This window comes from Pocillopora damicornis, chromosome 12, assembly GCF_964200805.1.
Source record: "Pocillopora damicornis chromosome 12, jaPocDami1.2, whole genome shotgun sequence".
Lineage (NCBI taxonomy): Eukaryota > Metazoa > Cnidaria > Anthozoa > Scleractinia > Pocilloporidae > Pocillopora > Pocillopora damicornis.
Window position 1 is genome coordinate 20,317,275 of NC_142681.1, and position 16,401 is coordinate 20,333,675.

The 16,401-nt window shown below is 40.1% G+C and overlaps 2 protein-coding genes across 2 annotated transcripts; both read left to right on the forward strand.

Moving 5' to 3' along the window:
• Window positions 1–2,858: 2,858 nt before the first annotated feature.
• On the forward strand, window positions 2,859–7,645 carry LOC149036928 (uncharacterized). The gene is made up of 6 exons (XM_089190461.1): window positions 2,859–2,994; window positions 3,718–3,876; window positions 4,481–4,642; window positions 5,248–5,416; window positions 6,104–6,195; window positions 7,323–7,645. The coding sequence occupies exons 1-6, from the start codon at window positions 2,874–2,876 to the stop codon at window positions 7,505–7,507; spliced, it is 888 nt and encodes a 295-aa protein (XP_089046587.1). The 5' UTR covers window positions 2,859–2,873; the 3' UTR covers window positions 7,508–7,645.
• Window positions 7,646–8,976: 1,331 nt separating this feature from the next.
• LOC113669484 (LON peptidase N-terminal domain and RING finger protein 3) lies at window positions 8,977–15,249 on the forward strand. Its single transcript, XM_089190441.1, has 2 exons — window positions 8,977–10,884; window positions 13,456–15,249. Exons 1-2 carry the CDS (start codon window positions 9,545–9,547, stop codon window positions 14,105–14,107), a joined length of 1,992 nt encoding a protein of 663 aa, XP_089046567.1. The 5' UTR covers window positions 8,977–9,544; the 3' UTR covers window positions 14,108–15,249.
• The last annotated feature ends 1,152 nt before the right edge of the window (window positions 15,250–16,401 follow it).

Below are 16,401 nucleotides of genomic sequence, written 5' to 3' on the forward strand. Positions count from 1 at the left end.
ATCGACGTCCACCAAGGGAGAAATGATACTTCCCTTAACAACACGAAACTGAAGGGAAATTTTACTTTTCCTATAAATCCTGCGGCCAAAAAACATTTTGATGACTTAATCAAGTTTTTTAACAGTTTCAATTCTTCCTCTAACGAAACTTCCACCGAATATTCCAAACTACAGCAAAGGTTAGGCAAGAACTTCACTAGTGAGGCTAAAGTCAAAATGAGACATCGTATTATGGAAGAGAGCCTACATAAAATATTGAAATTTATTCGCCAAAGGAAAAGGCCACACCCAAATGGCACAGGTGAGGAGCAGGGGTGGAAGACAGAGGAACCTCATTTGAAACACAACCTTCTTTTGGAGAACGAGACGCGACTGTTGGAAAAAGGGTGGAGCAAAATAATCAAGAGCAAGGGATTTGGTTCCGTCAAAGGCTCACCTCTGATAAATAGTCACCCGCGATTGAATCACACAAAGTCATGGTCGACGAATAATAACTTAAGGATAAGTGCGGGAAATACTTCTGATGAAAATCTGCTGCAACTGATGCAAAATGCGAGCCAAAAAGAGCTGTTGCGACTAGAAGAGGACATCATTAATGCATTAAGCTTTGCTAGGTCGTGGAATTTGTCAAAACCGAACAAAAACGAAAGACCGCAACAACAGTATGGTACTAATTTCTATCATACTGAGTACAGCAAAAAGCATCAACATAGGGTGCACAGTGACAATTACCGACAAGAACACCATAAACAAGGGGAACCAGCCACTAAACAAAAAACGCAAAAAAAGCAGTTACCAAAACATTTGGAAAATACACTCGAACAAACACAGCTCCAGATTATGAGAAATGCCAGCCGGAAGGAACTTTTGAAACTGGAAAACGACATCATAAACGCGTTGAATCACGCAAGGTTGATAAATGTCACGCACCCGAATGAAAAACAAAGCCTCAGAAAACTTAATTACATAAATATGACGGATAAAGATGAATTAGAAAAACAAGATTTCCATTTTAAAGAAGGGGAAAGGCCCAACTCGGTTATTTTACCACCAGCGCCTAAGACGAAATATAGTCCCTCCAGGAAAATTTCTGATACAAAGGCTTCGCATTTTGCGATCGGAGACAAAGCTTATCATAAAAGACCTAGTTTCGTGGAGGTTGAGGTCCAAGACGGAACCAGAAATTTACCGGTACATTTTGATAAGGATTCTCCTCTAAACATGGATATTGAATCAGCTGCAGAGGGAAAGCTGGGCTCAGGCGTTCTAGAAATAACAGAATTCGTAGATCAAGGTAAATTATGGGAATATTTAATATTTCAAAATAATAGAATTTAAGCTCTCGTTTGGCAATCTGCTTCGGCTGCTGCGGGAGTCCGCATTGATGACCAAGAGAGAATCAAAAGGAACTCAGTGCGCCAAATGGGAAGGTATTCACTGTGACTGGAATTGCGTTACATGTCACGCTCTCTATTTGAGAAGCTTGGTCATTTGTTATTACACTATTATAACACCAAGTCTTATGAAAGGTTAGGAAGTCCGATCCATGCTGATCAGCCATTTTCATATGTTAGTTTACCTTGTGTATTTGTAATGTTCTAAACAGCGCCAGACAAAGAGGAAATTCTCGTGACAAGGTGGTCTGCTTGGAGCTCCTGCACTCAGTCGTGTGGAAATCGGGCCAAAAGGAAAAGAGTTCAATATGAGTGCTCATCCAGGGCGAAGGTAATTAGAGACTGCGCTGTCAGCGGCGACCAAGAGGAGACATGTGTCCTTAAGCCTTGCCCTGGTAGGTGTCAAATTAGTCCACAAAACTTCGCTTAAGTTTTGATGACTTTTCGTACTTAATACGAAGAAATATTATCTACGAGTACTTACTTTTGTATATTTTTGAACTCAAGTTCAATTATTCTGAAGCTCCAATGGCTATCTGTCGTCTAAGCTTTCTAGGTTAATACACAAAGAATATGAGAGGAGGGGAAGTAACTCAGACGGGGGAGAAGGCGCTACACAGTTTTGTACGGGGTCACTTATCCTTGACTTCAAAACGGTCTGCCAATAGCATTCCGTAAATTACGGGATGAAACACGATACAAAACAGGAAGTGATCAAAGACAGCTTGTCCGAAGACAGTTTGTCCGATGCAGTTGGATGATAACGATGATTTCAATGACGATGACGACGTGAACTTTTCCCATGAGTGATTCCCACTCTTTATCCACATTTTGGATAAAAAGGGTTTCGTTTAATTTCATAGCACTGATTTTAAGGATCAACCAAGCCCCACTCCCCCCTCCCCCGTACCCCACTCCAGGAGTAACTCTTTGATCGCTAACCTTTAAAATTAATCATCGCTGATGTCATTTTTATTCACCTTCAGTACATGGCAGATTTTTATCATGGAGCAAGTGGCACACATGTAGTAGAAGCTGTGGTACAAGAGGTCTCAGTGTTCGCACCAGATCATGTACAGAACCCCGTTATGGCGGTCAGTCTTGTTTCGGAACAAGTGTAGAGACTCGTCCATGTAACCGGAAACACTGCCCGGGTAAAGACGTCTGAATATACAATTATTGTCATGGTTTTGCTTTTATTTTCATAGTTCTTCTAGTACTACGCTTGTCATATAAACTCAAAAATAACTAGAAATAGCAGAGCTTGATCCACAAACAGGTAATCGAAACCTAAAACTGTTACTTGCAAAATAAAATAGAGAAACTGACAAAATGCTAATTAATCATTCTGATCCTGTACTTCGTCGGTGTACCAGTTTGAACCCACCTCAAACACCTTATTTCTTTTCAGTAAACGGAGGCCTTGGCGAGTGGTCCAAATTCGGTCTTTGTTCAAAATCCTGTGGGAGTGGGGTGAGGATGCGTCATCGAGAATGTAATAAACCTGTGCCTCGATATGGTGGGACAGAATGCGACCCTAAAGACCTATTTCAGACAAAAGCGTGCAGTAACATCAAGTGTCCCGCGAAAACTTTGAAGAGTGAGTGCAAAAGAAGTTTAACGTTTAATCTTAAAACTGAGTGGCTCACGAAGGCCGTTGCTGGTACTAAGTTTGCATGGCACATTCTACAAGAATGGGATAATATTTCATCGATGGTTAAATTTTGTCAGGTCACCTTAGCAATGTGCTATTGCCCAATTATATTCCTGATTCGAGAGAGACACTGTAAGAGTTTTTAAGTGTCTTCCCAAGAAACATAACACATTGACCCAGCCGTGCCAAGGCTTGAACCCAGACCTCTCGATCAGAAGCTCAGCGCGCTAACCAGAAAGCCAGCGCATAGATTATGCAATCAGGCGCCTCTAGATAAAGATCGGAAGTATACATTTTTTTCATCACATGTTTCTCATCACATGTTTCATATAGTTTTGAACTCATTGGCTCGAATACGCACCTTCCCCTCTCGCTGGGTATACTTTTGTTCGTACGCATGATTTTGAGTGTGTTTAACAGTTTTGGCCAATCATAGCTAACAATGTCCTCGTGCGTGCATTTGGACTTTGTTTCGTGATTTACATCATTTTCATTCCCTGGTTGTTTTCTCCTGTCGCACGCAAATGTAATGGCGATACTTTTCAAGATTTGATCGTCTGAGTGTGTCGGATTCAACATATCACCGGTTATTTAAGACCAGAGGCCTCTCAAATTGGATATTTCACTCTAGAGCTTCAAGCAATTGGATAAATTATGTCTCCCATTTAGGTCTTCAAGTTGCAAATGTTGATCCAAAGACGTTGTGTGATTTTAACCCTTGTGAAGAGGTTGGATGTCTTTATGACCCAGCAGCGCACTGCATCACTGATTTCGAGTGCAATCCTTCGTTCTTCAATCTCAATGGGGAGATGCTCCCGAAATGCAAGGGTACGTTTCACATGCAGAGTAAAAGAGAACTCAGTGACCTAACTAATTACATTAAACACCTGTCGTTCCATAAACAGGAACCTCGAAACTAGTTACTGTAAGGGTGATCGAGGTCGATTTTATCTCACTTTTTACCCCACAAAAGGAAGAAAAATCCGGCCAAAAGTCAAGGGGAAGTCGTCCTGTAGCTACTCTTTTAACAGACAGTATTACAGAGCCACCCTAAGCACCCGTCGCCTAGTGCTAAATATATTCATCTACCCACATTTTCACCTTTCATCACCCTCTGTTCTCTAATCATATGATTTGTATCTCCGAATCATATGATGCGCATTTCGACCACACTTAATCGCGACATAAGTTCGAAATGATTTGGAATAGTATCGACAGAACACACACATCGTAAGTGTAGTATTATTAGCAGTCACTTCAGGAAACTTATACGATTTTGATCTGCATAATTTGTAACTATACTTTCAGCTCGAGGGAATGATAATACTCTAACACAGCGTTAGAAGAATGGCCAAATTAAGCCTTTGAATCTTCAACAAAGTGGCGCACAAAGGTGCAATTTAACTTGGATGCTTCATTTTTTTTTTTAAAGGAATAGACAGCCTCTACTCAAAAATCCCACAAGTGATTTGCAGCTTTAATCCGTGCCTCTCTGAGAGATGCTCAGAAATCAGAAGTCATTGTTTGGTCGACCTAAAATGCAAGCCAGTGTTTATCGATGTCGACATACGGACTATACCGCCTCAGTGCCAAGGTGAGGTATTTTTACACTCAAAACGTCATGCGAGTTTCAGGAGAGAGAGAGAGAGAGTTACAGGATCGTGATGTAGGAATCAAGGTTCAACGATGACTTTCTCAGAGCAGTCATTTGTAAATTGGCCATAGATCAGTAATGAATATATTAAAGTTTGAGTGACAATTTTCTTCGCTCGAGTTCAATTGATTTCATGTTATTTGAACGAGTGCTTAAATTTATTTAAAGTTTTGGTCAATATTCATCTTTGACGCAGCGGCCGGCAGTTGTTTGTTTTTGTATTGATCACCGGTTAACCATCTTTCAACACTGCACTCTCATTGGTCTACTATTTTTATCGTCTAGCCAAAGTTGTCACGCGTTTGTGATCATGTCATCACATGTCACAGGCTTTTAATTTTTCATTTAAGAGAGAACATTTTCGCAAACTTGTCATTAGTTCGTAACTATGAGAGAACTCTTACTGAGTTCAGTCTCGCGCTGAGTGTTAAAAGGGGTCACCACATCTATTTTCAATTACAAAAGCAATGTACAAGCGCCTTTAATGAAGTGATGTTATTATCATTTTTATAATTATAATTATTTCAACACGTATTTCTATTCAGTCCATGGCACTGTCAGAGTGGATCGTTTGAAAGGAGATCAAACCTGGACTAAACTAAGTCCAGTAAACATCAAACAGTCCTCAGTCAGCCTAGCATCTGACGTGACTCCTTCGTTTACACAACTTTGGTACCCCGTGACTCTTGCTAAAAGGCTGGGCCAATTTGAAAGGTAAAGTATTGAAATTTTCGGTACAGATTGTGCGCTCATGTTTAACTTGTTTGATTTTCAAACTCTTGAGTTAACTTATCTTTCTGAAGTCTTCAAGCAAGAGTCTAAACACTACAAAAATGATAAATTGCATACAACCACCGATAACAGAGAAGCTGCCTTTCTTGTCTCGGCTGCGTTTGACGCCAGAAACTTTGCTTAAGTGTACTAAAGGTTAGGGAATATGTTTCTGCATATCGGTTAATTTTTTTATTAGCCCATTTTATTAGAGCCTATTATTTAAGTAGCTTTCTTTTTGCATTGGTTTTAGATGTAGACTTTCCTTTTTTTACTAATCATCACACACAAGGGCATAGCCAGGATTTTTCAAATGGGGGTCACAATGTGTCACACAAAGGGTACTCACCAGATTGACATGTCGACCTCCACGGCGTGTTTTACCTAATGAGACAAAAAAAGGCTTATGAGGGGGGTAGGGTTACGTGTTCCTCAGAACCCCCTAGCTAAGCCCTTGAGTCCCAATCCAGCGCCCTTTACCCAAAGAATTTCGTGAAAGCTTTCTCTGCGGCGACTGTGTTGGTGTCAATTCCAATAGTTTACGAGTTTTTTTAAACACTGATAACAACTGGCATTATTGAGAAGCAGTATGTGTACAAAATGATATCTAGCTGTGTATATTCTGTTTAGAATGAAAGGAACATCTCCTTATCCAACGGCTCTAGCGAGACCTCTAAGTGCATACAGTACAGCCATGGCAGCTGTTGCTGGAAAACATGCAGGTAACATTATCTATCATAAACAATACAAATTCCTCAAATGTTATTGGTGCATTTTCAGCTTCATTTTTCACTGATCATTCTGTACAGTTGTAATCGGACTGTGTAATCGCACAGGTGGCTGTAATCGGACACCCTTAATCAGACAGTTGAAGCAGCCAATCATACTAAGTCCACTCACCTATTCCACTAATAACAGAAATGATCAAAATAACCATCGCAACAACCGCTTATCCAAAGAAAAACTGGGTAATCTCCAAAATGAAGGAATTTTTAACTTAAGACACTGGAGATATTTTTCTGGGTGTATTTGTTTTTTCGGAAATTGAAATGGTGATAGTTAATTGGTAACAGGACTTCTTGTTGTCCAATTCTGTCCGTAATCATACTCGTGATTAAAAAATCGGACTCTCTCCTCGCGGTCGTCCGATTTTGTCAATCACTCGTATGATTACAGATCGAATTGGATTCCACTTGGTCCTATTATCATTACTAATCATGCAGCTGAATGTATAAGGACTCAGAGGGCATATATGTTTGTTGAAAAGAACCCACTAGTGAATCTATTCAAACATGAAAACTATTTTGAACTGAAATCATATCAAATCGATCTCTAAAACAACATCAAATTTATTGGGACTGTCGTTAACAAGAGTAATATGAGCGAAAGGCCATTTTGAAAGTCAGGTTTGCAGTTTGGCGGTGTACTTTACCAGTCCGGACCATGGACAATTTTGTCTATACCATTTCTCAGGAGTAATCGGCTCCTGCATTTTATTAGCATGATTGGTCTGGACAAAACCAAAACAAACTGATGTGACCGAGAGAGGATTGGGACGATACTTTTTCTAGCTGGCTTTCTCGTGGCGGCCATATTGTAATGCGAAGGAGACGGCAGAACAGAATTAAAAATTTCAAGAGACATCATTGACTTATTGATTTCCATATTACTGTACTACAAATCTCATTTTCGACGGACATGCCATGACGTCATGGTAGAGACAAGGCTGTCTATGGCCCGGACCGTTTACACCAACAAGAAACGAAAGAAATTAGAGATTACTGACAAAATGACCGAAAAACAAAAAGACAAATATTCTGAATCATTGTTTATTTCGCGGTACCTGTAGTTCAACCCTTGGAACAAAGGCCGGTTACGGAGGTGTTTATAGAGAAACATCCAGGTGATAACGATGATGACTTTGATGATCATGATAATGATGATGATGACGACGACGATGATGATGATGATAAAGCTGATGATGATGATGATGACGACGGGAATGTACATGCTGACCTTGACGATGACAAATAGCCTCTTCAACATTGGCATTTACACTTCTGAACAATGTTAAGTTTGAATTCACACTTTCAGTCACTTGTATTTTGTCTCTCCGCTCACTTATCTTTTCAGAAAAATCAAAACAAAGGCCCGTTTTTCATGTAAATAGACGAGAAAAAAAATGCTCTAGGAAAACGAAGTCGACAAAATATACTTAAAAGGAGAATAATTTTTTACCGACCTGATTGAACTATCGGTGTGACTCTTTAAGTATTCCGTACTCATTATTGTCTTTTAAACAAGAAAAAACGTTTTCCTTAAAAAAGTTTTACTGCGCATTTTGTTGCATATTTTGTCGTCTTTACATGAGTTCTCACGACGCGGTCGTCCTCGATCATCAAGATCGTCAAAGCGCTTAACTTCTTCTTTCGTTTACTTTCCTGGGCTCGGGGGGGAGGGGGGGGAGGGGGGAAGAGATTGCCAAACTCCAAATCAATACATGGCAAATTTTTCTCTTTTTCTGAGATTTGTCGTTTGTACTTGAAATTACTTTACGATAATGTGAAGCTTTAAATGTTTCAAATTGTGCTGGCAATCACGAATAGTGTGACGTCATATTCTCATCTAAACTGTCCACTTGACCAAAGAGAACGCGCGTACAAAGTCAGTTATTCTAAGAATTAAAAGCCAAAGTACTATCGACAATAATATTCTAAAGCAGTTGGTTCATACATCAGCTTTGCATTCATGGAGATATGAAGCACTTTGGAAATTTTAAGAGAGAGCACTCAAAAAGCCAGAGTTGCTGCGCCTCGAGCAATTCTGACGCTTCTCTCGTGCTTTCCAAACTTTCCGCGGGATTCATATCCATATGGACGCACGCTTACGTTTGAACCGATAGTTCACCCTTTAACTCCCAGATTTGATTGACTTGCAACTTCTCCTCATAATATCCATGTAATATCCAACAAAAAACCTATTGAGAATACTTAAACTTATCAGGTAGAAGTTGTTGTCTTGATCTAACACCAAATTCTGTTAGCAATTTACAATGAAATATATAGCAACTAGATGGGAGAATTCACCATTAAATCTTGGGAGTTGAAGGGTTAAGTATAATACCGTAGAAAATTAATATCCGCCCCACAATTTAATTAATTGAACAGACAAAACAAACAGTTGTCTGGTTTTTATCATGGCGTACTCTTTACAGTACGATATATCTGATTGTGTTTTCTATCACTATTTGAATTAACTGCTCGAAAAAGAAAATCTAACGCAGTATAATCTTTTATCTGATACGAAATATACTTCTTACAATTTAGAACGCTCCCAAAACCCTTGTGTCTTCTATTTTAATTTTCGATATCTGACAGCGAAAGCAAGGCATCAATTATTTCACTCTTTTTTTTTTTCTCAGTTGTTTTGTCTGTAACATGTGCATCTACACGTGAGGGCAGATTTTTGAGAGGTTATTACGTAATCTAGTCACAGAAATAAAAGAAAAGCGCTGGAGATTTGAGCTGGAAATTTGAGCTGGAAATTTGTGTGAACAGCTTAAAAGAAACAATTTGATATTGCTAAACGTATGTCTCTTCAATATCTCTTGCTTTTGAGCTCGAATCGTGACGTTGAATATCAGGGTGACTAAGAGGGCTATCGCGTGAAGATTACACGTGAATGTATCAGCGGCGATTACATAATCTAGTAACGTCCTCTTTGTTATAATATTCAAACAATCTAGCTTTAGTGAGTCCAGTGCTACCAATTACGTAGAAAGCCGGTCATGTCAAATTTCACTTGTTTGGAGGAAAGTTATGGCTGCCGGTCGTTGAGTGATCAAGATTTTTTCGCTGTTGTAAACCAGAGGTTAGATGGTTTCTACTTTTGAATATCATTTCTGATCGTAGTGTGTAGTTCAGGATTTTCAATTCTATTGTTTGGTGACTTCATTCAAACCATCGATTATCATTCACGGTATGGCCAAATCAACTCAACTCGACTAAAAATTGATAATCCTGGTTCAGAGGAGATAAAAGAAAGTCCTAAAGACTTGGAAGGTTCACAGCGATGGAAAAGAAGATTCGTGAGCCATACGACCTTCGATCGAGAGAGTGGAAATTAAGCGACAAGCTACACACCGATATCAGAGATCTCGCATGTAAAGTGACGGTGAAAGTACCTGGCGCTCAATCAGTTGCACCTATTGCTAACAAGTTGGTGGACTTTCAAAGGCAAATCGTAGCGCAGGAAAGGGCTGTTAAAGGCGTGGACGAAAGAGAAGAGAAAGAATTTCTTTGTTCACTATGCGGATGTTTTTACATCGAGCCGGTTACACTGAACTGTGGACATACGTTATGCAAGACATGTATTATTCCAGTCGGCGAAATTTCTGTGTCAGCTGTCTACTGTAAACTGTGCGGCTCTAAAAATTATGAAAATAATCTATCGATAAATGTCCTAGTCTCACAATTGATTCAAAAATGGTTCCCCGACGAGTATGAACGAGAAGTAAAGCAGTTAGAGGAAATCGTTCGACGTGAACCACAGGGTAACCAGAAAAAAATCGTTGAAAGCGTGTCGGACGTCCTAAACAAGTCTCCAAAACAGGTGACGGCTTTAAAATTGCGGAGCCATGCCTTCTTACAGATGGGGCTATACAAAAAGGCCCTGGAAGATGTTGACCTTGCTTGTGATTTACGACCCTTTCTTTCGAGCGTTTTTCATCAGAGGGGAGTGGTGTTGATGAAAGTGGGAGACTACTACGCTGCTTCAAGTAGTTTTTCGCGCGCCTTAGCACTAGATCCTATGGTAGACCCGCGGTTTCGGTCAGAATTGCTCACCTGTCTGACCCATACGCTGGATTCTGAACGAGCTGACCCACGCAGAAAGCTTTTACCTGGTGACCATTTGGGAGGTTTAACCCGAAACAGTGCATGTCAGAGCCCTCACACAGACAAGACAAATGATCACTCTCTTAAACACAGTTTTCTTCAAAAAGGATCTTCCTTAAAGCGTCCTATTGAAGACACTTCTGATAGTTGTTCCCTCTGCTCTCGAGAATGGAGATCCAAGTATTTCAAATCTTCGACAGAGCTCATTTCGAATTCTACTAAACTTTGTGAGGCTAATGCCGTGAGGGAGCTTGAAGATCTGGAATGCAAAGTCTGTTATAACATTCTGTATGAGCCAGTCACTACAACCTGTGGACACACCTTCTGCAGAACATGCTTACAAAGAGGGCTCGATTACAGATCAGAATGCCCATGCTGTCGTCGTGCCCTGAACTGCGGAGTTGAAAGGAACACTAAAGTTAATGTGATCATTAAAGAGACTGTGAAGAAATTCTTTGCTGACGAATACGCTGAAAGAGAGAAGAGCTTCATAGAAGAAAAGTCACGTTGGAAGGGGTGAGTTTTTGTTTTCTTTCAAGTAAAGCAGCCTTACACCTCTTCTGCTCTTAGCTAAATTTGTTCGCTTTCACTTCGCGCCCTACCCTCGGCTGGAGCTCTCACGCTTCTCGCCTAGAGGGCTCGATTATCGCATTTCTCACGCTTCGCGCGTTTCTTAGGAGAAACAGAAAGGCCTGTTACAAAGAATAGCCCGGAAACTGTTTCTAGAAATATGTGGGTTACCTCGGATTGTCATAAAAATGTGTCTTGATTCTCCCTAAGTCATAAATTTTATTTGTTTCATGATTCTGTCAGGAAGTGCTTAGTGACAGTGGAAAGTGAAAGCAAAATTCTCGTGAATTATGTAACGTTTTTAACTTCCTCACCCGGCTTTTCTACCATGATTTTAAAAACACGTGTTTCAAAACGTGGGAAAATTACTATTGCTATGACACGCTTGATTTTGGACGTGGAACCTCGATGAAAAATACCACTTTATGTAGTGTACTGTGAAATGATGTACAAGAAGCATGCATGACGAGGCCAAACAACAGCTGTGAAGGAGACTCTGCCTTCTCTAACTATCGCCCATGGTGTAGATGTTTCGTGATGTTTGAGCTTAATTCGAGACAACTGATTTTGTTTGTATTACAAAATAATCAAACTAGAGGAGGAAAGCTTGACTTTACGTAAGTTTCTTTGGAAGTTTTGTCTGAGATTTAATCGAAGTAGTTTCAACGTGATCCGTGAAGTGTTAACTGCTCCCTGATCAGCCTGGCTTCAGCTGAATTTAACGAAACTACTGATCTTCCGTTTTTTAAGATAAACGTTCAGAGTTTTAGGCTAATGTACATGTGGCCTTCGGAATATTAAGATATTAAATCGACGTAAAAAGTTTCAAAATGAATACTCTATGTGGAAATAAAGCTTTAGGCAGAAGCGCTTTCAGTAGTTATCCTCGAAGTTAGATGTTAACATCTGCGAGTTTTATGCTTACTGGCGATGAAATTTGCTAAAACCCGTATCACACTGAGAAATATCTATCGCAGATGACACTACATGGCAGGACGCACGCAAAGTCAATACAGTGTTTTATAATCAGCCGCGGCATATTCATTCAATTTATTACCATCCTTTTCAAAAGCAGCAATTGCATTGCAATCAAACTGCCAGAGAACTCTTTATAATCTTCCTTGTAAAATATATTGAACTCTTTGTTTAGTGATAGAAGCATCCTATTGTGTGAAATCCTTGGCAGGAGCTTATATTTAACAAAAGAACGGAAACATAATTGTGCCGGCAACACGAATCCTCAAATTAGTTATGTAATATGTTCAGGGCTTCCGTAAGGTTATGTAATTTTCTAGTAATCGAAAGCTATTTCAAAAATTACACCACAATCTACAACGTTTACGTAAGAAAGGCAAGATACATAGTAATACGTAGCCCTTACTAGTGAGAAGAATAAACGCTCACACTGGAACCCAATTAAGATGCACAAATTTAGTAGTGATCATGTTCGTTGTGGTGTGTCTTACTCTCAAAGCGATTTCTTTTGTCTCCATAATTTAGGGAGAGTCTTAAACTTTTGAATCGTAAATAGTTCTGTATTTTCTCGTGTTGTTAGAGACTAGGTATCTCAGAGACATTAAATGATATGTAAATTGAGTCGGAGGATTTTTTCGGGTGTTCCCTTTCTATGCTTTTCTGGCGTCCTTTTAATATTGAAACCACTTTCAATCGTTGACTTTTCATCCTTTCCCTGCACTAAAACCCAACGGTCGACGGTGTTTCAACGATAGGACGTCTTTTAAATCTCCACAGACGAGCGACATGTAAGTTATTACACACAAGCTAATCAACTTTATTCAGTTAGTCAGACTGTGTATTCGTGAGAGTGTTGTGTCGCATTAGATACCATTTAGTGCCTCATCAAGAACCATCCTCGACTAGTTTAGAGACCCTAATTTGTGTCAAAATCTGTTTTAAACGGGCCGGATCATTGATTTTGCGTTTTAAAAAAAATTGGCCTTTCTTTTTCAAGATTGACGTCTGCAATCCGTGTCAATGTTATTTTAAGGTGGCAAGTTTCTAAAGAAACTGGTTCTGCGTCGCTAGGTGCTATAACAATTAATTTAGTTTTATCAATTGAGTTGATCATGTGAATGGGCTACCCTAAAGAATTTCTTAAACGGACGTTTCGAGTGTTAGCCCTTCGTCTTTCGCTCTGACGAAAGGTCTGTATTAGAATCTCACCAGGATGGCCAATTTACATTAAATCATTGGCAACGTTGTTGAAAAAATCAAATTATTTTTTTAAATTCCAACCCTTCCCCCCTTGCTCCTTTCAGGCTTAGCCTCTCCTGTCTTCCAGTTAAACTTCTACTGAAAGGTTTCCCAAATTAATGTCAAACTCAGCGCTTCTGAACAATTTGAAAATATTCGCTCGACGTTGTCTTATGAGGTCTTCGTGCATAAACTCCCAGTGCAGCCAATCGAGAGATGCTGTAAGCCAGCTTTGCTTGGATCTCCATCCCTCTCGAACGAGTTAAATTTCATTAGTGATGTTATGTTTGAATCTCGTTACAGAGTTGGTGTTAACGAAGATATAGAACTGCCTATATTTGTATGTCTGTTGGCTTTTCCAAGTCTTAAATACCCGCTCTATATCTTTGAACCGCGATACCAGCTTATGATCCGTCGATGCGTGGAGCTAGGTTCCCGGATGTTCGGAATGTGTGCTTTTTCTGAGGACCCAGACAAGGAATTTTCTGATTACGGAACTATTTTGCGCATTGAAAATGTCAGTTTTCTGCCTGATGGCCGCTCCATCGTTGAAACTACGGCGGTGCGAAGATTTCGTGTTGTCTCCCGATCCACGACCGACGGTTATAACACAGCGAAAATAAAATGGCTCCAAGACGAAATTCCCAAATCATATTCTGAAGATCCAGACCTCCAGACGATGAACGTCGACTGCTATAGAACTTTAGAACTTTGGTTTACTCTTATGACACCGTTACAACAGACATGCGTAACAAACGCAATAGGCTCCATGCCAGCCATTGAGGAACTAGTACCCAGCTCTAACGGTCCATCCTGGCTGTGGTGGGGATTGGCGGCTGTCCCACTGAAAGATAAAGCTAAACTTATCATTCTGTCGATGACGTCACTGGCTGAGCGGCTTCAAAGTCTTCGCCGCTTCTTAGAACTCTTGATCGGGGTGAGATTCGAGAATTAGCGCCTGTGGAATATTGAGAACTTTTGAACTTTGCATCTTTAAGTAGATTGATCTAACAACTACTTGGAAGCCAGTGAGAACATTTTCACCAGTAAAAACGAAAATAGAAAACTTCTAAGCCCCGCAAAGTTAAGTTGTCTCAAGCATCCCTTTCTGGAGTTCATTACTTTTTTACTTTTTACGCTTAAAACCCTTGAAGGACTATAACAGAGAGTCCATGGGAACCTGAGACAGCCCTACCTTTATCCCCCCCCCCCCCACCCCCGCTCCTTGAGAGTTACTTTGACTGACCTAACTTTCCAAATATTTCTTCAAGACAATTCAAACAATTCTGAAAAAGGGGAGGACTAGTTTTTTCGGCAGTTAGGGTAACCCTGTCGGTCAGGACACCTTTTTCTCATATAAATGCTTCGGCTCACCTTCCCAAGACGAGACGGTTCGAATTAGTTTTGTCTAGTATGTAACCTGGCTAGCTGTCATGAGAGAGACTGTTTAGGGGACGGCTGCTACAACTCATAACGCTTTGTAAACTGTCCATAAAGTTGTCTCGATGAGGAGGGTTGTCTCAGCCACCTGAGGCGATATAACAGGGTTAACTGAGAGGTAACCCAAATCTTGTTAGGTGATCTAAAATTTGTGATGTATTTGTCTCTTACTTACTCTGTGAGAATTCAGTGATCAGTTTATTTCCTTTAAGAAAAATTTTCATCAGAGTTAACTTCAGGGAAGAGAATCCTTAAGTATGGATGAACATTTTTATAATTTATTTATTTATTTATGAATTTGCCCTAGCAGATCATAAGAGTTTACGAATTTTTTCTTCACTTAAATTTCAAGAGCGAAATCGGTCCGTTGTTGCGCCTTGTTACTGCTTGACATCGCTTTTAGTACTCAGCCAATTAGACACAAAAGTAAGCGGACCCTTTACATGCTGGTCATACGAATGGATAGCTGCGTCAAATTTTGCTTTGAAATTTTATTGTTAGTTTGTTGTGACTAGGAATTCTGATAACAGTGGTTTGAATTGCAGACACTCCATTTAAATCTACTGTGTCAGAAATTTTAGTCACCAAGTTTTGCATGTTAGATTGTATTTATATTGACTGAAAATTAGCAGAAAATAAAAGGCAGATTTTATCATTCATGTGCCTCAAGTTGTTTTTGGGAAAAGATGAGTGCACCTAAGAGTGATTTGCTCGTGTAAGAGAGACTCGCATGGGAGCTTCGCGTGGGAGTCTCGTTTCCTATGTTTCGAACAGAACCCAGAGTGTGTGTTTAACGAGGACCCACGACCATAGACCCATGTGTCGTTGTAAAACTTGCAGTGATAAAAGCGTTTAACATCATTAAAAACGTCTTAATTTTAGCCTAAAAACCTTCATATTCGACAACAAAAGTACTTATTATCAGTTTACAGTCGAAATCGTTCCGTGGTAGGGTTTATTAATAGTTCATACCAGGGTAAAGTTCGAAAATCAAGTTAGAAACCAAGATCATTTTTTTGCCTAGTCATTATATTGCGTGACGCGCTATTAATATCTTCACGTGCAAGCGAAGACATCGAGGGCATGGTTACATGGGGGAGAAGGGGGGGGGGGGGGCGCAACATGTTATCTTTTACTTTATCTTCATCACGTTTACTTCATAGGTGGGGTGACCCGCCTAGGTGGGTTACCCTGTCTGTCGGGTAGGGTATTCCAGTCAGCCGGGCTGACAAGTTGACATGAAAACGTCGCAGAGTAGGGTAACCCGCCTAGTTTGAGTCGTGTTCATGTTACAAAAGAAACAAATAAGCGAAACTGGTGTGTTTTGGTACTTTGTACATTTCCTAGCCGTCCTAATCAGAACTAAAACGACAAAAACATCAACTTCTACTTCGACATCAATTTATAATAATTCACGTTCTTACTTTGAACTTATTACTACGTTCACATGTTATGCCGAAGTGAAGACGTCGTACCGTTAGAAACGGCTAACGCTTCGAGCCATTATCGAAAATCTTAGTGGATAATAGGTTGCGTTTTTTCGGTAACGTTTTACTACACGTCGCGGTAGTGACATCTTAACTCCTACAAGCGTGACAGCAACCTTGAGAATCTTCACCGCGGCATCCCGGGGTAGTAAAATTGTATGTAAACGCAGGCTATTTTTGCACCATGGTTAGGCGGGTTACCTCACTCACCTAGGGTCATCCACTTCCATGTAAACTAGCTCTTAATGGATATCAATAGTGGTAGCTTATGTTGATATATATGGCAAATATTTCTGCGACAACTAAGAAAATGTCAACTCTC